Source organism: Neophocaena asiaeorientalis, unplaced genomic scaffold (genome assembly GCF_003031525.2).
Source record: "Neophocaena asiaeorientalis asiaeorientalis breed wild unplaced genomic scaffold, Neophocaena_asiaeorientalis_V1.1 scaffold233, whole genome shotgun sequence".
In the NCBI taxonomy this organism is placed as follows: Eukaryota; Metazoa; Chordata; class Mammalia; order Artiodactyla; family Phocoenidae; genus Neophocaena; species Neophocaena asiaeorientalis.
The window spans coordinates 58,685-80,597 of NW_020171811.1; the positions used below are offsets into that span (position 1 = coordinate 58,685).

General features: G+C 41.7%; 1 protein-coding gene across 16 annotated transcripts in view; it reads left to right on the forward strand.

Annotated features, from left to right (window-relative positions):
* NIN (ninein) overlaps nucleotides 1–21,913 on the forward strand; it is a 104,832-nt gene that overhangs the window by 38,027 nt on the left and 44,892 nt on the right. For all 16 annotated transcript variants that reach the window (XR_003006341.1, XM_024769164.1, XM_024768643.1 and 13 more), the window contains exons 5-11: nucleotides 12,590–12,629; nucleotides 14,251–14,441; nucleotides 18,257–18,403; nucleotides 18,892–19,059; nucleotides 19,556–19,692; nucleotides 20,029–20,169; nucleotides 20,424–20,598. Coding sequence is in view for 15 of the 16 variants with exons in the window: in XM_024769164.1 (XP_024624932.1) it covers nucleotides 12,590–12,629; nucleotides 14,251–14,441; nucleotides 18,257–18,403; nucleotides 18,892–19,059; nucleotides 19,556–19,692; nucleotides 20,029–20,169; nucleotides 20,424–20,598 (999 nt within the window). In the remaining variant the exon portion in view is untranslated. The remainder of the gene's footprint in view (nucleotides 1–12,589; nucleotides 12,630–14,250; nucleotides 14,442–18,256; nucleotides 18,404–18,891; nucleotides 19,060–19,555; nucleotides 19,693–20,028; nucleotides 20,170–20,423; nucleotides 20,599–21,913) is intronic.

A 21,913-nucleotide genomic window follows, 5' to 3' on the forward strand; every position in this document is an offset into this window, starting at 1 on the left:
TCATTCAAGATGCAACTATAAATCACTTGAAAGTGATATAAAGAAGCCCCTTCAAAGCTAATAAGATGTTTTCATTCTAACACAGATTCAGCTTTCAGACTTTCAGCCTTTGCTGTCCTGCTAAGTCCTCCTGACTTGGCCCCAGAGGAAGTTCCCTTGGAGTCTAAGCCCTCATTCTCACCTCCTTGCAGGTCAACAATTTCTAATATTTATTTTCCAACTAGAAAAGAAAATAGACAACACGTCAAAAGTTAACAAGTTAATTTTAATGATAATAGTAACATTTTCCAACTATACCATTAAATATTTTTCAAATAGGAGAGCAGTATTCACTATCTGTGGAGAGCAACTCTGATAAGCAGGATACCACAAGCAGATGTATGAAAGAATCCCTTTCCTTTAAGGACTTTAAAATCCAGTGGACTTTAAAATCCAGTGAAACAAAACCAGTCCCCAACCTTGGTAGAAGAGGCTTAAGGCTCAGATTTCTTTAAATTCAGCATTTCTTCACACTGGCAGTACTGAAGGCTGTTTGGCGCTGTAGCGGGACTCATCTAAATGTGTGTGCATTTAAAAGTCATACATTGATTCTTGTTATCCCCAACACGTACTTGTAGCTTTTAACTGCTTTTAAAGATAAAGGAACTGATTTGCATTCTAGTCATGACAGCCCTGCAACTGAGCAGCTTGTCCCTGGGTTCAGAATAGAGAGATTGGGAGCGGGGCTCTCAGGTGCCCTTTCATCACCCCTTTGCCTTCCTTCAGGTGCGGGAGAGGTGGAGATGAAGTCCTAAGAAGCGTGTCCCTGCAGAAACAGTAGCCAGCCTTGCTGGGTGCACTTAGCTTCCCTGCCCAGAGCACGGGCTTTATCAGTATTTAGGATTGTTAGTTAACTATGCGATAGATGCTGTGTTTTAAAAGTCCTAAGGTTTCCATCACAAGTATCTCCTAAACGGATCCTGTTTTTCTGCAGAGACTTCCTGTGCTTACTTAAGTGTGCTGCTCTTGTAAAATGGACACCATGGCTCAGTGTGCTGGGGGAGCTTTGTTGCTTTAATAAATTTCTCTTCTCTCTGGGCTTGCAAGACTTTCCCTTTTACAAAAAAAAAAAAAAATCTGCTTAAGGCTGCTGAGATCAGTTCAGCAACCACTGCTGGGAAAGAATAGCCCTGTGTGCGCCCCCCGTAATCGCTTTAATTAGCCGAACATTCTGAGGGGCACAAAGGTCTGCACCGGAGCAGATGGCTGGTGGGTCTGCGGCTGGGCTCTTGTGGGAAGGGGCTGCACCAGACCCGTAGTCTGCAGATGCTGGCCCGGCCTCGGGGCTGGAAGCCCCGGGATCCAAGAGGCTCGGGCCATCTGTTCCGCCGTCCAGCGAAGCAGGTGTCCCTCCAAAGAAAGCATTCCTGAAAGCAGTGCAGCCCACAGGTGCAGGGCACCCTCGTCCAGCTGTAGGACAGCCCGAGAGTTGACCACAGTGGCCAGCGTGACTGAGACGCACAGCCCACAGAGGGGGTGTGTGGGACTCCCTTTGTCAGCCTACCTGGCGGTGCTGGGCACTTCTTTCTGCAGCAGCCTTTTTAGGACCGGGCAACCTATGTATGACTGTCTCCCCTCTGTCCGCTCTCACGGGGCCTGTTGGCCAGCACACATAGTATGGTGGGCCCTGACAGATGTGGCCACCCAGGGGACACTGTCCACAGCGCGGAGGGCCCCAGGGGAGGCCCTGCTCCTACGTTGAATCAAAAGTTGATTTTTTCATCAGAACTAACACACTCAAAGCTGGAGTTTCTATAGAGTTTATTCTGGGTTTGTTCTTAAAGCTGACACTGGTCTGTCTGCTGTTTCTTTCCTCTGCCCTTGTCCTAGTGTTGAACACCCAGGTAGTAGGAATAGTAATTATAAAATTTATTTACTTAACAGACAGCACTTAATTCGCAGCAGGCACTGTTTCAAGTGCTCTCCGAATACTAGCACACCCTCGTAGGTAGGTATTATTCACTTACCCCCGAGGAAACTGAGGCACATAGGGATTAAGTAACTTGCCCAAGCTTGCACAGCCAGTAAGTGAAGAGTCCGGCTCTGGAGTCTAAACCCTTAACCACTTCATTGTTCTGGCTGAAATAATAACAAGAGCTAACATCTCCTAAGAGCCAGGCATATGCCTCCGTGTCTCTATCAGGCGGGTCACTCCCACTTTGCAGATAAAGTAAGGTATCGAGGGGTCACACAAAGTGGCAGGGCCAAACTTAACCCTGGCAATCTCCCCCGGCTACCATTTTGCCTCCAGAGTCAGGAATTGCTGAATGATTTTTAAAAATTTATTCATATCCATTCTTTCTCCAGTGAGAGGCTACATAAGATTTCAAAGGAAGAAGTTGAAAATCCTTTTACTCTCCTCTTATGAATAGTATGGAGAACACATCCCAGCAATTGCCACCCCCTTCCTCTCCCACTTTTCCAGAGATGTTCGTGATTACCTCCCTTCCAGTACTCGTGGCTGATCTGTGTCTAGAGGCCACCTGCCAGGCTTTCACTGTGCTGGGTAAACCCTCAGCAATTAAAAGACCTTGTTCCAGAGTGATGCCTCCTTTCATTGGTGGTGTTCCGGTAGCCGAATGATCAAATCCACCCCCTCCCAACCTTCTAACCTGCCTTCCCTTCCCTCTCCCCTTGCTTTTTCATTGGAACTACTGGCCCGAGGCAGTGAGAACGAAAATAAAAGAGCTGTGAATGAATTGAATCTGCTCCCACCCACCCCCCACCCCACGGAAAATGCAATTTAATAACAAACATTAAGCCACCCGTGTGCTTACCCCTTCTTAAAGGAATAGGCCCTTGGGGGAGATGGGGATGAAGCCTAGCAAAACATCTGGGTGGCAAACTCAATCTCCGGTTGAAGTGGTCTTGGAATGAAAATGTAGCCCTTAGCATAAGCTTGCTTCTCCTTCCAGCAGGGCTGGTCTTAGCTGGATCTAGGCTTCTTACACAGGGCCATGGAGAAATGCTTGGAAAATCGTTACCCTTGGAGATGTTATCCCTTACCTTGCCACTACTTGCCCTAAGAGTTCGTGTGAAATCACTTAAACTGCTGTACCTGACGCCATTGGGTTAGGCTGTCTGAAGAATGCCTCTTTGGATGGCTGTGGTCACAGTCCCCAAGGCAGGTCTCAGACAAGTGTCCTTGATCTTCTTACACTCTGCTAAGTTTAGGAAGCATTGGCACAGAGCAGCTTTCACCCTCCTGAAAGTGCGTGGACCTCCCACCAAGCATGGTCTCTCCATCACAGGTCACAGTACAGGAGGACGTGGCTGACTAGCAGAGTGGTACATACCAAGGGGACAGAAGTTTCCCTTTGTCCCCACCCCCAGGTCACAGGGAATTCATTTAGTGAGAATTCAGGGGCAGGTGGGCAAAAGAAATAGTGAAGTTGTACCTATTTATATGGTATAAACAACATTTATATCAGTAAAGGAAATAAAATGGTTTCCCATATTCCCTCAACCAAGTATATATATATATATATATTTATTGTCTCTGTTTCCTTCCAGTCTTTGTCTAATTGTATAAATGTTTTTTTCCAGTGGTAATCATAGTGTTGATGACATTTTTGTTGTGGTCTTTCATTTAACATTTCATGTTTTTCATGCTCCTACATGGTTTTATAATTATACTTTTATCGACTACATTATGATGTATCATACTTTATGCCCCATTGTTGAATATTTAAATTGTTTTCAGTACTTTACTTTTACAAAAAGTGCTAACTGTACATATTTACTTTTTTTCTTTCTTTGATTTTATTGCCATCAGAAATCATATGAAACTGGATCAAAGAGTATGAACGTTTTCATGACTTTTGATACATAAAGCCATTTTCTTTACTAAAAGGGTAATATCCATTTACATTGTTACCAGTAACATAAACAGGCCTATTTTAAATCATAACCTTGTTGGTAATAGGAGTTATATTCTTAAATACTTTGCTAATTTAATGGGAACAAAAAGATTCCTTGGTTTTAATTTATACTTCTTTGATTGCTATTGAAATGAACCTTTCCCCATATCTGTTTAATTGTGTTGTGTCTTATGTGAATTGTCTGTTTGTATTCTTTGCATATCTGCTGGATACTTGGCACTTTTCTTACAAATTTATATAAATAACTGGTACTCCCCAGGGTCACTCACATTAATGCTTTAAGTTTGAACATGGTAATGAAGAACACCTGCAAATATAAACTTAATATATACTACATAAACATGTGTCCAAGAAAAATAATATCAAAATTTATAGTGCTTATTAGGTGCCAGACACAATTCTAAGCATTTTAGCCAGCTCTGTGAAATACGTGCTACTTTATTCCCATTTTATAGATGGAGAAACTGAGGCAAAAGAGGTTAAGAAACTTATCCAAGCTTAACCCAGTAAGTAAGCCGGGATTCAGAGCCAGGCAGTCTGGCTTCCACCCTTGTTACCTTACTAGTTAGAGGTGAGAATCAGGGCAAGAGGGCATCCAGGAAGAGTGGATCAGATAAGGCACCCAGTTGCATAAGCTCATGAGATGTTGGAAACAGTATATTGGAGCCTCTTGCTCCTTTGAACTAATTAATTGCTCACTAGTTTCAAATGCATCAAGAAGTAAGTGAGCAAATATAAGAAATAAACTTTTCTGTAGCAATATAACCTTGTTGCTTTCTTACCAAGGATTTTTTGAAGGTATGTGTTTGCATTTTTCCAGCTGTGTATCCCGGCAGGGGCTTGTCCAGTGATGCATATTCTCCTGCCATTTCTCATGTCACCTTGTGCTGTTAAAAATCATCCCCTACTAGTAATTTGGTAGGTTTTATCTTGATGGTTCTTAGATGATAGAAACCTATTTTTTTTTTGTTTTCTTTAAAACTTTATTATTTTTTTTAATTGAAGTATAGTTGACTTACAATGCTGTGCCGATCTCTGCTGTACAGCAAAGTGACTCAGTTGTACACATACATTCTTTTTTTCAACATTCTTTTCCATTATGGTTTATCACAGGATATTAAATATAGTTCCCTGTGTTATACAGTAGGACCTTGTTGTTTATCCATCCCATATATAATAGTTTACATCTGCTAATCCCAAACTCCCAATCCTTCCCTCCCCCTTTTTTATGGCTGAGTAGTATTCCATTGTATATATGTACCACATCTTCTTTATCCACTCATCTGTCAATGGACATTTTGGTTGTTTTCATGTTTTGGCTATTGTGAATAGTGCTTCTGTGAACGTTGGGGTGCATGTACCTTTTTGAATTATAGTTTTGTCTGGGTATATGCCCAGGAGTGGGATTGCTGGATCATATGGTAATTCTATTTTTAGTTTTCTGAGGAACCTCCACACTGTTTTCCATAGTGGCTGCACCAGCTTACGTTCCCACCAATAGTGTAGGAGTGTTCTCTTTTCTCCACACTCTCTCTAGCATTTGTTATGTGTGGACTTTTTAATGATGGCCATTCTGACTGGTGTGAGGTGGTCATTGCAGTTTTGATTTCCATTTCTCTAATAATTAGTGATGGTGTGCATCTTTTCATGTGTCTACTGGCCATCTGCATGTCTTCTTTGGAGAAATGTCTATTAAGGTCTTCGGCCCATTTTTCAATTGGGTTGTTTTTCTGTTGTTGAGTTGTATGAGCTGTTTGTATATCTTGGAGATTAAGCCCTTGTCTGTTGCATCATTTGCAAATATTTTCTCTAATTCCATAGGTTGTCTTTTCATTTTTGTTTTCGTTGTTGTTTTTATGGTTTCCTTTGCTGTGCAAAAGCCAGTACTTTTGAATAGGTCCCATTTGTTTATTTTTGTTTTCATTTCTATTGCCCTGGGAGACTGACCTAAGAAAACATTGGTACAATTTATGTCAGAGAATATTTTGCCTATGCTCTCTTCTAGGAGTTTTATGGTGTCATGTTTTACGTTTAACTCTTTAAGCCATTTTCAGTTTATTTTTGTGGATGGTTTGAGGGTGTGTTCTAATTTCATTGACTTACATGTAGCTGTCCAACTTTCCCAACACCACTATTTTATTTGTGTTAGGTGGACTGACTGAATGGATTTCATTTTAGGGTGTTTCCAACTTATATGTTGAATACTGAATTTTCACCATTTTGGGTACCAAAGTAGTACAAGCATTTCAATCATTTGCTCTGTTTGGTGAGGAAATAAATGTGGAGGGACAGACAGGATGCTTTTATTAGCGGGGTTTTATTGACTTAAACTTTAAAGATAAAAACAGGAGGGGACCTTCAAGATGGTGGAGGAGTAAGACGTGGAGATCACCTTCCTTCCCACAAATACATCATAAATACATCTACACATGGAACAACTCCTACAGAACATCTACTGAATGCTGGCAGAAGACCTCAGACTTCCCCAAAGGCAGGAAACTCCCCACGTACCTGGCCAAGTGGCTGACAGGGTCTTGGTGCTCCAGCCAGGTGTCAGGCCTGAGCCTCTGAGGTGGGAGAGCCGAGTTCAGGACACTGGTCCACCAGAGACCTCCCAGCCCCATGTAATACCAAACAGCAAAAGCTCTCCCAGAGATCTCCATCTCAACGCTAAGACCCAGCTCCACACAACAACCAGCAAGCTCCAGTGCTGGACACCCTATGCCAAACACAACCCAGCCCATTAGCAGAGAGGCTGCCTAAAATCATAATAAATTCACAGACCCCCCAAAACACACCACCAGAGGCGGTCCTGCCCACCAGAAATACAAGATCCAGTCTCATCCACCAGAACACAGGCATCAGTTCCCTCCACCAGAAAGCCTACACAACACACTGAACCAACCTTACCCACTGGGGGAAGACACCAAAAACAACAGGAACTACGAACCTGCAGCCTGTGAAAAGGACACCCCAAACACAGGAAGTTAAGCAAAATGAGAAGACAGAGAAATACACACCAGATGAAGGAGCAGGGTAAGAACCCACCAGACCAAACAAATGAAGAGGAAATAGGTCACCTACCTGAAAAAGAATTCAGAATAATGATAGTAAAGATGATCCAAAATCTTGGAAATAGAATGGAAGAAATACAAGAAACATTTAACAAGGACCTAGAAAAACTAAAGAGCAAACAAACAATGATGAACAACACAGTAAATGAAATTAAAAATTCCCTGGGAGGAATCAATAGCAGAATAACTGAGGCAAAAGAATGGATAAGTGACCTAGAAGATAAAATAGTGGAAATAACTACCACAGAGCAGAATAAAGAAAAAAGAATGAAAACAATTGAGGACAGTCTCAGAGACCTCTGGGACAACCTTAAACACACCAACATTCAAATTATAGGGGTCCCAGAAGAAGAAGAGAAAAGAAAAGGGACTGAGAAAACATTTGAAGAGATTATAGTTGAAAACTTCCCTAATATGCAAAAGGAAATAGACAATCAAGTCCAGGAAGCACAGAGAGTCCCATACAGGATAAATCTAAGGAGAAACACACCAAGACACATATTAATCAAACTATCAAAAATTAAATACAAAGGAAAAATATTAAAAGCAGCAAGGGAAAAGCAACAAATAACATACAAAGGAATCCTCATAAGGTTAACAACTGATCTTTCAGCAGAAACTCTGCAAGCCAGAAAGGAGTGGCAGGACATACTTAAAGTGATAAAAGGGAAGAATCTACAACCAAGATTACTCTACCCAGCAAGGATCTCATTCAGATTCAACGGAGAAATTAAAACCTTTACAGACAAGCAAAAGCTAAGAGAACTCAGCACCATGAAATCAGCTTTAGAACAAATGCTAAAGGAACTTCTCTAGGCAGGAAACACAAGAGAAGGAAAAGACCTACAATAACAAACCCAAAACAATTAAGAAAATGGTAATAGGAACATACATATGAATAACTACCTTGAATGTAAATGGATAAATGCTCCAACCAAAAGACATAGACTGGCTGAATGGATACAAAAACAAGACCCATATATATGCTGTCTACAAGAAACCCACTTCAGACCTAGGGACACATACAGACTGAAAGTGAGGGGATGGAAAAAGATATCCCATGTAAACGGAAATCAGGAGAAAGCTGGAGTAGCAATTCTCATATCAGACATAATAGACTTTAAAATAAAGACTATTACAGGAGACAAAGGACACTACATAATGACCAAGGGATCAATCAATCCAAGAAGAAGATATAACAATTGTAAATATTTATGCACCCAGCATAGGAGCACCGCAATTTATAAGTCAAATGCTAACAGCCATAAAAGGGGAAATTGACAGGAACACAATCATATTAGGGGACTTTAACACCCCACTTTCACCATTTCATCCAAATGAAAATAAATAAGGAAACACAAGCTTTAAATGACACATTAAACGAGATGGACTTACTTGATATTTATAGGACATTCCATCCAAAACCAACAGAATACACTTTCTTCTCAAGTGCTCATGGAACATTCTCCAGGATAGATCATATCTTGGGTCACAAATCAAGCCTTGGTAAATTTAAGAAAATTGAAATCGTATGAAGAATCTTTTCCAACCACAACGCTGTGAGACTAGATATCAATTACAGGAAAAAAACTGTAAAAAATACAAACACCTGGAGGCTAAACAATACACTACTTAATAACCAAGTGATCACTGAAGAAATCAAAGAGGAAATCAAAAAATACCTAGAAACAAATGACAATGGAGACACGACAACCCAAAACCTATGGGATGCAGCAAAAACAGTTCTAAGAGGGAAGTTTATAGCAATACAATCCTATCTCAAGAAACAAGAAACGTCTCAAATAAATGGCCTGACTTTAAACCTAAAGCAATTAGAGAAAGAAGAACAAAAGAAAACCCAGAGTTACCAGAAGGAAAGAAATCATAAAGATCAGATTAGAAATAAATGACAAAGAAACGAAAAAACAATAGCAAAGATCAGTAAAACTAAAAGCTAGTTCTTTAAGAAGATAAACAAAATTGATAAACCATTAGCCAGACTCATTAAGAAAAAGAGTGAAGACTCAAACCAATAGAATTAGAAATGAAAAAGGAGAAGTAACACCTGACACTGCAGAAATACAAAGGATCATGAGAGATTACTACAAGCAACTGTATGCCAATAAAATGGACAACCTGGAAGAAATGGACAAATTCTTAGAAAAGCACAACCTTCCGAGACAGAACCAGGAAGAAATAGAAAATATAAACAGACCAATCACAAGCGCTGAAATTGAAACTGTGATAAAAAATCTTCCAACAAACAAAAATCCAGGACCAGATGGGTTCACAGGCGAATTCTATCAAACATTTAGAGAAAAGCTAAAACCTATCCTTCTAAAACTCGTCCAAAATATAGCAGAGGGAGGAACACTCCCAAACTCACTCTACGAGGCCACCATCACCCTGATACCAAAACCAGACAAGGATGTCACAAAGAAAGAAAACTACAGGCCAGTATCACTGATGAACATAGATGCAAAAATCCTCAGCAAAATACTAGCAAACAGAATCCAACAGCACATTAAAAGGATCATACACCATGATCAAGTGGGATTTATCCCAGGAATGCAAGGATTCTTCAGTATATACAAATCAATCAATGTGATACACCATATTAACAAATTGAAGGTGAAAAACAATATAATCATCTCAATACATGCAGAAAAGCTTTTGACAAAATTCAACACCCATTTATGATAAAAACCCTCCAGAAAGTAGGCATAGAGGGAACTTACCTCAGCATAATAAAGGCCATATATGACAAACCCACAGCCAACATACATTTCTCCAAAGAAGATATACAGAATGCCAACAAATACATGAAAGGATGCTCAATATCACTTATCGTTAGAGAAATGCAAATCAAAATTACAATGAGATATCACCTCACACCGATCAGAATGGCCATCATCAAAAAATCTACAAACAGTAAATGCTGGAGAGGGTGTGGAGAAAAGGGAACCCTCTGGCACTGTTGGTGGGAATGTAAATTGATACAGCCACTATGGAGAACAGTATGGAGGTTCCTTAAGAAACTAAAAATAGAACTACTATATGACCCAGCAATCCCACTACTGGGCATATACTGTGAGAAAACCATAATCCAAAAAAGTCATGTACCACAATGTTCATTGCAGCTCTATTTACAATAGCCAGGATATGGAAGCAACCTAAGTGTCCATCGATAGATGAATGGATAAAGAAGATGTGGCACATATACACAATGGAATATTACTCACCCATAAAAAGAAATGAAATTGAGTTATTTGTAGTGCGGTGGAAGGACCTAGAGTTTGTCATACAGGATGAAGTGAGTCAGAAAGAGAAAAACAAATACTGTATGCTAACACGTATATATGGAATCTAAAAAACAAATGGTTCTGAAGAACCTAGGGGCAGGACAGGAATAAAGACGCAGATGTAGAGAATGGAGTTGAGGACACGGGGAGGGGGAAGGGTGAGCTGGGACGAAGTGAGAGAGTAGCATGGACATATATACACTTCCAAATGTAAAACAGATAGCTAGTGGGAAGCAGCCACATAGCACAGGGAGATCAGCTCGGTGCTTTGTGACCACCTAGAGGGGTAGAATAGGGAGGGTGGGAGGGAGACACAAGAGGGAGGAGATATGGGGATATATGTATACATATAGCTGATTCACTTTGTTATACAGCAGAAACTAACACACCATTGTAAAGCAATTATACTCCAATAAAGATGTTAAAAAATACAAAAAGTAAAAACAATTGAATTCTGCCCAGAATCAATAGTAAGAAAATCTAGAGTGCTATTTCCTCCATTGCTCCCTCCCCACCCTCACACCTCATATCCATCCATCAGGGTTGAGATATGTCTTTATGGGGAAATGTAGCCTGATAAAATTGTAATCACAAACAAGTAAAAAATCACACTGTGCACCAATTCACCTTCCATAGATATACCATGTATATTAGTGACTTTCAGTTGTAATCTGAATGAGTTGTAGTGAGCTAATATATTTTGAATTATAGCCTTTTTAATGTCTCTCTGTGGCAAGAATAATTTATCTCAGTGCTGTCAGTCTGGGGTTTCAGCTTAGTGTGGCAAAGTTTGGTGAACGCTTTGAACTGGTGCTGTCTTCAGTATCTTTCTGAGTGAAATACGGAACTGTGAAATCCTGGTAGATAGTTGTCCTTCAGTTCAGAGGAGAGCAACAAAATAGATGTGCCTAGGTTGCCCGAAAGAACTTCAACTCGTATCAACTTGAACAAGCTACTGAAATATTTAACCTAAGAATTTTAGGTTGCACAGTGTCTGCCATGAGGAATCTAGGCTCTGGAGATGGGAGTTAATTAGGCTTATTTTCCTGTTGAGTTCATTATAGGATCTAAGAAATCAGTTCACCTTGTACAGTTCAGCCACCGTGGAGAGTAGGCTGGTTATTTGTTATCAAAGGCAGCTTCATTCATAAAGTTGGATCTTTGCTGAGACAGCAGCAGGTTTTAAAAGGGGGATACACCTTTTCTCAGAGTTTCCTGCCTGAGATGGTTGTAGAACCTACCAACAGGAGTGATTAGGAAGCTTACTGATGAGGCCGGAGACCACTGTGGACCTACTCGTTGCCAATGGTTGGAAGCAGATCTTTGCATGCTTGCCTGTGGAGCATGGGCTGGATTTTGGTTCTGACCTGTGCCCTGGGCTGGGTGCTTTTGTGCAGTACACAAAGTACAACTGCACGCTGTGACTTGGAAAGACCCAGTAGTAACACAGCACGATAAAGGGGACAAAACGATCTAGTTCAGATCAATTTCACTGCTTTTAATATAATTTACTGGTATCGTACATTTTACTTAACTTGACCTTTCTAGCCTACCTGCTTTGGGTTGCATCTCTGTCTCCTCAGTGTGCCAGAAACACACCAGGCTCACTCATTCTGGTCTCCACATGTCGGCAAATAGTAACTGCTCCTTTCTTTCCACCTGGCTGTCTGCAGCTTATCCCTCAGGTCTCAGTTAGACCTTGCTTCTTGCAGGAAGTCTACCCTGAACTCACAAGGCTGAAGGACACCCCAGTTAGGTACCCCTTCTTGAACTCCCCCATAATAGCACTTACTACATTACAATATTGTACTCTCTGTTTTCTTGTCTGCATGTCTTTGTCAGCATATAAACTTCTTGAGACAAGAAATATGCTTGTCCTGTTCATAGCTGTATTCCAAAGATTATAGCATAATACCTCACACCCATTAAACATTTATTGAAGAACAAATTCATAAATGCATGCGTACAGACTCCTGTTCGTTGATGGATTCTGAATATTTGCTTCAGCCTGATTTTACTGGTTGTGATAGGTTTCGCTGTTGAGTAAATGATGCCACCTCACAAGTGTGAAAGGCAAATCCTTGGTGCAATGCTGCAGAAGGCTGTGGCGTGTTTCTCAGGAGTCTCCTGTTAATTGGCTTGTTGACTGAGGAGAGCCAACCTGGATGAATGCACTGAAGGGTCCCGAATCATGTGACTCACTCAGATGATGATTTCAGAGCCAGAGAGTGATCGGGTCTTGGAAGAACGGAATTAGTTCTAAAACGCACTCATCTTCTCTTGCCTCCTCTAGAACTGGAAGACGCAGCGCAGCGAGGAGTATGAAGCAGAAGGTAGGAATTGAGTGTGCGTGGGGCCTGCCTGGGAAGGAGGGGCTGCCATTCACAGGGCACTCTCCGCATCCCCTTCCTGCATCCCTTGCCTTCTTACTAACCACCTTGCCTGCTGGAGGCCAACTAAGAAATAACCTGAAGAACAACAGCAACAGAAAATTCATTCCCAGTTGAGAGCTCATAGTTTTAAATCCTTGCATTTAGCATCATGCAAGATGTGGCAACTAAGATGTAGAATTTCACTTATGGGTTAATTACTCTCTTACATAGACTTTCACATTAATCTATGAACAATCCAAAACTAGTTACCTGTTAAAATGTATCCCTTGACAGGGCTTCCCTGGTGGCGCAGTGGTTAAGAATCCGCCTGCCAGTGCAGGGCACACGGGTTCGAGCCCTGGTCCGGGAAGATCCCACATGCCGCGGAGCAACTAAGCCCGTGCGCCACGACTACTGAGCCTGCGCTCTAGAGCCCGTGCTCCGCAACAAGAGAAGCCACTGCAGTGAGAAGCCTGCGCACCACAACCAAGAGTAGACCCCGCTCGCCACAACTAGAGAAAGCCCGCGCGCAGCAACGAAGACCCAACGCAGCCAAAATAAATAAGTTTATGTTTAAAAAAATGTATCCCTTGACAAGTTTCAGATCTATTTAAGATAGATCAAAACACGTTGATCTTCTGGCCAGCAGATGGCACTGTGGTTCAGCTAACGGAACCTCAGCCCACTTCACAGCCTACCCTGGATTAACTGTACTTAAGTGTAATTACATGTTCTCTAGGTCTCCAACCTGTAAAGACACAGCGGTGATGGGCTTAATGTCTTTGATAAATAGTAGGGGTAGCACTAAATGCTCTTCTCAACTCTCTAAGGTTCTTCCAGGCACACACAATCTTGTCAGTAATTAGCTCATGTTTAAGTAATGACTTTACAGAATCTCTAATATGGAAGTAAATTTTAACTAGAAGTGAGAACTTTTAATAGAGGATAAATATATTTTTAAGTAAGTAGTTTGATCCTTAAATCTTCAAATAGAACTTATCCTTAATATACCAGTAATTAATAACTTGTCCTGGCAAACATTTATTCTTTCAAGTTGGAATCCTTATAGGTCAGAATATTCGTATGTGTAGAGATTTGGAAACAGGCTAATCTTGCCTTTTATTATCATTTTATGATATTTATCATGAAATTATTTCCTTCTCAGTAAAAACAGAGCTTAGACTAGAAAGAAAGTGGAGATAATAAAGTCCGGTAGCTATAGCTGAGGTAGGGCATATAAAGCTCCTTAGAATGGCTCTCAACCAGCCTTCTCTTCTGATCACTCTAAAGCCTAAGCCTGTGCATATTTTCCTTTGGAATAAAATAAGCCTAGAACCTTGGCATTACTGCACAGGAGATGGTATTTCTTACATAGGTATGACTGCCAATGAACAAAAAAGTGTCTGTTGGCCCTAGTTGCAGCCTAAGAACCAATGGTTCCACTTCATTTGAACTTCAGGATCAAATCAAATCAACATCTGTAGTCTCTTTCTTATAGCATTTATTTTCAAAAAGCACATTTTTCTTTGAGAATAGGCTCTCAGTTCCTTTAGGGACAACACACTGTATACTTTTATTTTAGGCCAGTTAAGGTTTTGGAACCCAGATGATTTGAATGCCTCACAAAGTGGGCCTTCCCCTCCCCAAGACTGGATAGAAGAGAAACTGCAGGAGGTTTGTGAAGATTTGGGGATCACCCGTGATGGTCACCTAAACCGGAAGAAGCTGATCTCCATCTGTGAGCAGTATGGTTTGCAGAATGTCGATGGAGAGGTAAGCCTTGCATCATATTTTTATTCAGGAATAGTAATCATGATAAAAGCTAAACTGGCCACAGGCTAGGAATAGCCATATTTCAGTTTCCTGCAGCATGTTACAGAGACTCCATTCTCTTTTTTTCCTGGGAAGTCAGCCATGGAGATCCTGTCTCTGAGGACCTCATGCTGTATTGTGGAAAAGAAAAACTGACAATAGCTGACACTTACTGAACCCGTACTGTGTGCCCCTCACTGTGCTAAGCACATTACCCCACATTACTGTCAGACACCAGTTCAGTGTAGCATGATGTCAATCTATGTGTAGATGTGGCATTCACAGAGCAAAGTGTGGGAAAGGTGTAGAGGAAGGACGAAGAGGGGAGTTTAGGAGATTTGAGTTGGGGGAATATTTTGAAGGCCAGGCTGGTAAGTTTTTTGGAGAGAAGATCTCAATATCACCCCTGGGTTCTTAAGCAGATTAAGTAATAATACACAGGAAAAACTTACTTGCTGAGGGTGGTCTGAACTTCTTTTATGGGGTATAGTGGTGTAAAGAGAGCCTTAGATTAGGAGACCAGCCAGGAGCCATCACAATAATCTGGTCATGAGGAAAGGGAAAAGGGTAGGTTGGTGGTTTTGAAAATGTACAACAGAAGAGTCCTGAAGGAGCCCCCGAAAGACTCTTGCTCGGTAAAATTCTGAACTTTACGTTTTCTAAAAAATTAAGAGGGGTGGCAGGACTTGGTGCATGAACAGCCATGAAACATAAGAATGTAATTCCAAGATATGTCTTTCAAAGAGCTGAAAATAAGGATTGGAGGGACTTAGAGGTTAGGGCTACAGTTGTAGCTTTGGGAAACTTTGATTATAATGATACTTGAAACCGTGTTATCTGCTTGCTCAGAGGATAAGTGGTATTATTTTCCTAAACCAGAAAGAGGTTTATTATCAAAAGCTTCCAAGTAGTGTAGCTTGCAGGAAAGTTCTTTCCCCCACTTCTCCCTTGTGTATGTGACCATTGCACACCCTCTGACTACATTTTAATGGCTCAGTTGTCATTTATTTTCCAGTGATGGCTGTTGAGTCATAAAATTAAATTCATCCTCCTAAATTATAAACCAGCGCAGTATGCAGAACCTTGGGTTGTTCTGCCAAGAAATATCGCACAAACTTGGATTATTTATCTAAGAACAAATCTTGGAATCAACTTAGCTATTTGTGGGGAGTCACATTTTCTTCTGTGGTGGAGACTCCAGAACCCAGGAAAAGAAGCAGCACATTTATTTTCTTCTGATGTGAGGATGAGTAAAGGATTGCTAATTGAATGTAGCTTTTACTTAGTGTTTTTCCTCCCCACCAAAATCATGAAACGCTATAGTACTTTGTATTACTAGCTCTAGACCACAGCGGAGCTGAAAGTTCAAGATGATCTCATCAGCATACAACTTGGAATCCTAGAATTTTACGACTGAAAGCAATTTTAGATCTAGTCACCCCTCATTTTTATAGATAAAGAAAGAGATCACTGCTGCCTGTTGCCATCATCATGAAGGGAAACTAGATTCACTGTCTTAAGGCTAAAACTAGTGCCCTGCTTTCCAGAAGCAAGGACGACTGTAGGGCAGGGATGGCAAACTGTCACCCTAGCTGCCAAATATGACCTAAGGGCTACGTCGCCTACCCAATGTTTAAAAATTGAATTTTTTGCTATACTTTTTTAAATCAGGAGATTTTTCTAAAAATCAGAAGATTTGGCTCCATTTTGCTGGCAGTGAGAAGCAGCTAGCCCCTTTGGACAGGGCATGCACTCGTGTTCCGTTCGCTGGTTTAAAAGGCTCCACTTCCTTATGTCTCAAGACCATCCTGCCTCATTTATTTACATCACCTTCCTGGCCCCTCGGGGTATTTGTGATCCCTATTCCAGTGCATTATTTCCCAACTTACACATTGGGAAATCAACCGTCCAAAGACCTGGTTGGTGATGGGGAGTAAGAATGTCCTCAGGGTTCTAGATTCAGCTCCTGCCCAGACTGCAGGGGGTGCCCTAGTTGCCCACTGACTTGTATTCTTGTCAGCCCAGCCCTGCCCATCCACCCTCTTCTGAATCCACATCCCTTTATTCACTACTTGTCCACTCCCCCACGTACAATAACTGGCTGGATTTACTTACTCCACCACTTCAGATGGATCAGTTGATGGGTGTTTAGGCAGTCAGGAAGCTGTGCGTTGATTTGGCCAAGGTCACAGGGCCAACCCACGTGGAGCTAAGGTTAGAGCCAAATATGCGGATTCGCTTCAGTCAGCACACTTGGATTTTACTGTGACTTCTGGTTTGACAGTCCTGAAAGCCTAGTCCTCTAAGAAAGTGTTCTTTTGGTTGATAAGAACCAGACGGAGAAGCTAAGGGAGCTTGGCAACTTCAGAATTTTGCCCCAAATACCTTTCCATCTGTTTCATCATATGCTTCTCTATTAGGAACTGTTGCTTCTTCCCAAGATTTCCACTCTTTAGAATCATTTTCTTGTTTCAGAGTCCTCTCCAGAGGAAGTGGTATAAAAACAAGAATAGAGACAGATGTTTCCTATTGGGTATGAATTGGAAAAAAAGCATTGGATAAAAGAAATGCCTCAGGCACTTAGATGAAGGATAAAATCAACAATTATGAGATGACAGGAGTCCTAGCAATAGTCCGGACTTAAGAAGTGAATATTGAAAATTTGAGGATTTGTTACAAAGAGGCCTTTGTTAGAATGGAACCAGGTGTAGGCTCAAATGCAACAAGAGTTAAGTTTGTTGCTTGTTCTATTCCTTGCTACTCAGCAAACTGGGCATCACCTTGTTAGAAATGCAGAATCTTAGGCCCTACCCCCAGATTTAACTATATCAGAGTCTGCATTTTAACAGGATTCTTAGGTGATTTCTGTTTTGTACACTGGGGGCATGTCCTATAGAAAAATTTTAGCCCCCCAAATAAAGAGGAAGCTGACTGTGAGGGTGGAGGTCTTCGCCTTCCCTCCCTGTTTTGCAGTATCCATGATTCATGCTGCTTATTCCCTTTTCCATTCCTCTGTTAAGCTAGGGAACAAACCATCTCCTAGCAAGCCTCTAGAAGGGACTGTATGTGGTGAGGACTACTTGATTACTGTCACAGGGTGCAAAGTAGTCAGGCAAAATTCCCTTTACATCTCTTGGAGGGACCCTTCTATCGCATACGCATGAAATCCTTCCTATCCAGTCCTCACTTCTCCTGTGCTAAAGCATTAAAAGAAATAAAGACCCCAAACACGCAGTGCTGTTCCAAGTAATGTTCTAAATCCCAAGTCATGGGTTTCAGACCCCAACTATTAGATCATTGCCATCTGTCCCAGACCCAATTCTGCCGTGCTAACGTACCAATTTCCAAAATTCAATATAAGCAAAATATGATGTGGAGTCACCATAATATAATGGCTTAATGAATGTCTAACTATTTTCTGTTGTTACAACACCGGGAAGCTATATCTTTACATTTTTAAGTAATTCTTCAATTCTCAAGAATAATGTGTAGTAACATACCGTTCTAACAGTATGAGCAAAAGAGAAAACAGTTAAATGCTAGATTGCATAAAATTATGACGATGTTGAAAATGAATTTTATTTAGTTTATGTGAGGGGGAAGGACATATTACTAGAAAGGAAAAAAATTCAGTCAAGTGAGAATAAAGGGACATGTTCTATTTCTGGAGTCCTGGGATCAAGAGTGGTGCCAGTATCTGTTGGCTGGAAGTGTACTTTGGGCCTTGTGGGGTTTTTTGAGTGAAATAGTTAAAATATATGGTTACCCTTTTCTAGATGCTTGAAGAAGTCTTCCATAATCTTGATCCTGATGGTACGATGAGCGTAGAAGATTTTTTCTACGGCTTGTTCAAAAATGGAAAATCCCTTACCCCATCAGCATCTACCCCATATAGACAATTGAAAAGGCACCTCTCCATGCAGGTAAGAAATAAATAGGAAGTGGTTTCTTTGTGAGTAGAAGTTAAAATCTATTAGAATAATTTCTAATGAATTAATCTGCTGTCTGAAGAAAAATACTGAGGAGAAAGAGAGGCAAAAGAAGAGTAGTAAAGAAAGACTGAACCAGTGGGGAAGGAAAAGTTGGGTTTGAGAAATGACCATAAATTACAGTAGGAAGACCACTAATTATGCCCCTTTGTGTTAGCTGTAGGTCAGAAGAAACCTGATGTTAAGTAGAGGCACATTTCATCTATATGAAGGAACTCTCGGCCAGGTCCATGGTAGATAAGCTTTGCATTCTAGGCTGACTTAGGAAAGGGAGATCAAAGGGGCTGCGTGACTTCTTGTCCTAGCAGTATAAATTAGAGAGACATGCCTTCTGCTCCTTGTGGTCAGGACTGACCAGTTTTGGTCTTGACCAACACCATGTTGCAATGCCTGAGCTTGCTTAAGTCTCTTTCTTCTTCCAGTCTTTCGATGAGAGCGGACGACGGACCACAACCCCGTCTGCGATGACAAGTACCATTGGCTTTCGGGTATTCTCCTGCCTGGATGATGGGATGGGCTATGCATCAGTGGAGAGAATACTTGACACCTGGCATGAAGAGGGCATTGAGAACAGCCAGGAGATCCTGAAGGTGTGGCAGCTAAAATGAGAGAAAAATGACGAATTGGGGCAGGGTTGAAAAATTCCATGTTTTTGAAACTGTGATTTGATTCGATTTCTCCTTAATGATTCTTCTATTCACAAGATCTCAGACGTAAGAGGTAACTTTTCCTACGCACCTCAACCAGGATTATTGATAACATCTTTCCATGTTTTTAACCCCTAAATTATTGATAAGAAATTTCTTAGCTGATCTCTGGTTGGTAAAGATTAGAGTTTTACCGTTGTGTTTATTTACAGTGCCAGATAGCAATTTTTTTAAAACATGCAAATAATCACGTTATGTTTTTCTTAGAGAGAGCTTAGTTATGCTGTGGATTGAATATTGTTCCTAAGCAATCACTAAAGAAATGTAAACATCCAGCCTGGAGACTGTAAATTCAGTTCTGTGAGTTTGTATAAACTTCACATTTCCTGCTTTCACAGGATAGAACTTGTGATTGTCTTGAACTTGTTCTGATTTCTAGGCCTTGGATTTCAGCCTTGATGGAAATGTTAATTTGACAGAACTGACGCTGGCTCTGGAAAATGAACTTTTGGTTACCAAGAACAGCATTCACCAGGCAGCTCTGGCCAGCTTTAAGGCTGAGATCCGGCATTTGCTGTGAGTTAAGCAGAAGGTTCACCTGCTCTATTCCCTTTCCTACTTGCCGAGCAAGTCATTCAGATGCCTGTGGCATACATTCTTCCATCCTGTACGCAGTTGTGGCTAATCGCCTATCATCTCACTTCTGTGAAAATGAGGTAGAGCTTAGATTTGCATGTAGTCTGTTGAAGAGGAATGTCTCTTCAGTGTCTGTGTGGAATGTCTGTGTGTTTTTGAAGGGTTTTGGTTGTCTTGGTTTTGTGTTTGTATTGAAGCAAGCCAGATGAGAGCTTTTGGGGTCTACTTGTTGCTTAGAAACAGTTTCCCTCATACTTGGTTTCTTTCTGATTCTAGGGAGCAAGTTGATCAAGTGGTCAGAGAAAAAGAGAAGCTACGGTCAGATCTGGAAAAAGCTGAGAAGCTCAAGTCTCTAATGGCCTCAGAGGTGGACGATCACCACGCAGCCATAGAGCGGCGGAATGAGTACAACCTCAGGTACGACTGGCTGGGCCAGGACCCTCCTTTCCCACCGCCCTGGCCCAGGGCAGTGGGGCTCAGCCTGCCTGCCCGCTTGGCCACACCTGGCCGGAGTGACTTAGGTGTGGCCAAGCCTCAAGGAAAGCAGGATTCACTAGACACTTTCTCAAGGAGCTTCCCATGTCTGTGACTCTGTGTTTCCATTTTTGGTGGATCCACGTAGGGACCTCTGAGGGATTTGATGGCAGCTTGTCAGTCTTTCCTCCTCACAGGAAACTGGATGAAGAGTACAAGGAACGAATAGCAGCCTTAAAGAATGAGCTTCGAAAGGAGAGAGAACAGATCCTACAGCAGGTGGGCAAGCAGCGTTTGGAACTTGAGCAGGAAATTGAAAAGGCAAAAACAGAAGAGAATTACACCCGGGACCGCCTTGCCCTCTCTTTAAAGGTAATTATCCTATTGGTTGTACAGTCTGTGTCCCTGCTGGGAATACACATGGAAAACCACAGCTCTGTAAGAGGACAGGTCTGCACGGGGCTCATAAGTCTGCCCAGCTGGGTCATGACCGGACATAGGAGAGCCCCCACTGGGAGCTAGATTTCAGGAGTGTCTAGGCTTCTGGTTTGCCAACAGCGTATCTTGTTCTTACCCCCGGAAGTTGCACTGGGTCCTCAGGGCTGTTTGGCTCCTGGTTGATGCTCTGTTCCTTCCTTGCACTCCCCCTTCCTCATTCTTAGCAGATGACTTTATTTCCTGCCACACAGGCCATCAGCTTTGTTGCTTTGCTTCCAAATGTACCTTTTCCCTTATACATCCTCCTGTCCTTCCCTGTGCCTCAGTAGAAGAAGTGATCCTTGTCTTTATTGGACTCTGACACCAGATAATATGGTACAGTGTTATCTAGAGATAAAGGGTGGGCGGGGTAGGGGGGGTCTGGCCTCAAGACTGCCTGGTTCCAATCTGGATACGACTACTTACAGAAAACCTTGATCAAGTTACTCAAACCTGTTTCTTAATGCACAAAAGAGGCACCATCCTAATACCTACCCCCATAGCATTGATATGGAGATTAAATGAGTTGCTACATATACAGTATCTAGAAGGTAATAAGTACCTATGGAATATTCACTACTGTTGAAGTTATAAAAGGTTCCTGAAACTCCACACATCAAAAACTGAGCTAATTCTCACTTCCTAACCATCAAACTGCTTCCTCTCTGGAATTTTCTCCCTAATCTACATCACCACCTGTGCTGAAAGTCATAGAAGCTAAAGTCCTCGGTCATCCTTGATTATCAATTTCTGAGTCCCGCTGATGCTCTGAAATGCTTCTCAGATTTATCCCATCTCTCCATTTTCACAGCCTCTGAAGAGGTTCACAATTCATCACGATTTCTCAGCTGACCTGTGTGCATCCTTTTTTCCATCTATCCAACCTCCATATTGTCACCGGAGTTACCTTACTTAAGAACACTTAAAATCATGCTGTTCCCTCTGTAAAAGTGCAACATGGCAGCACTGAAGGACCCTGAAAGGGAGCTTGTCCTCATGCCTTTCTAACCTCAGATCCTGCCAGCAACCCCCAGGGCCATGCCCTCAACCCTGCTGCACCTGCCATCAGCTGTCTCAGTTCCTCAGTAAGCTTTTAGGCTCCTTCACGGCTTTCTCCAACACTGCAGGCCAAACTACTTTTTCATTCCCATTACACTTTTTTTTTTTCTTGCCAGAAGATAGCATATTTTCTATCACATCATAGATAATT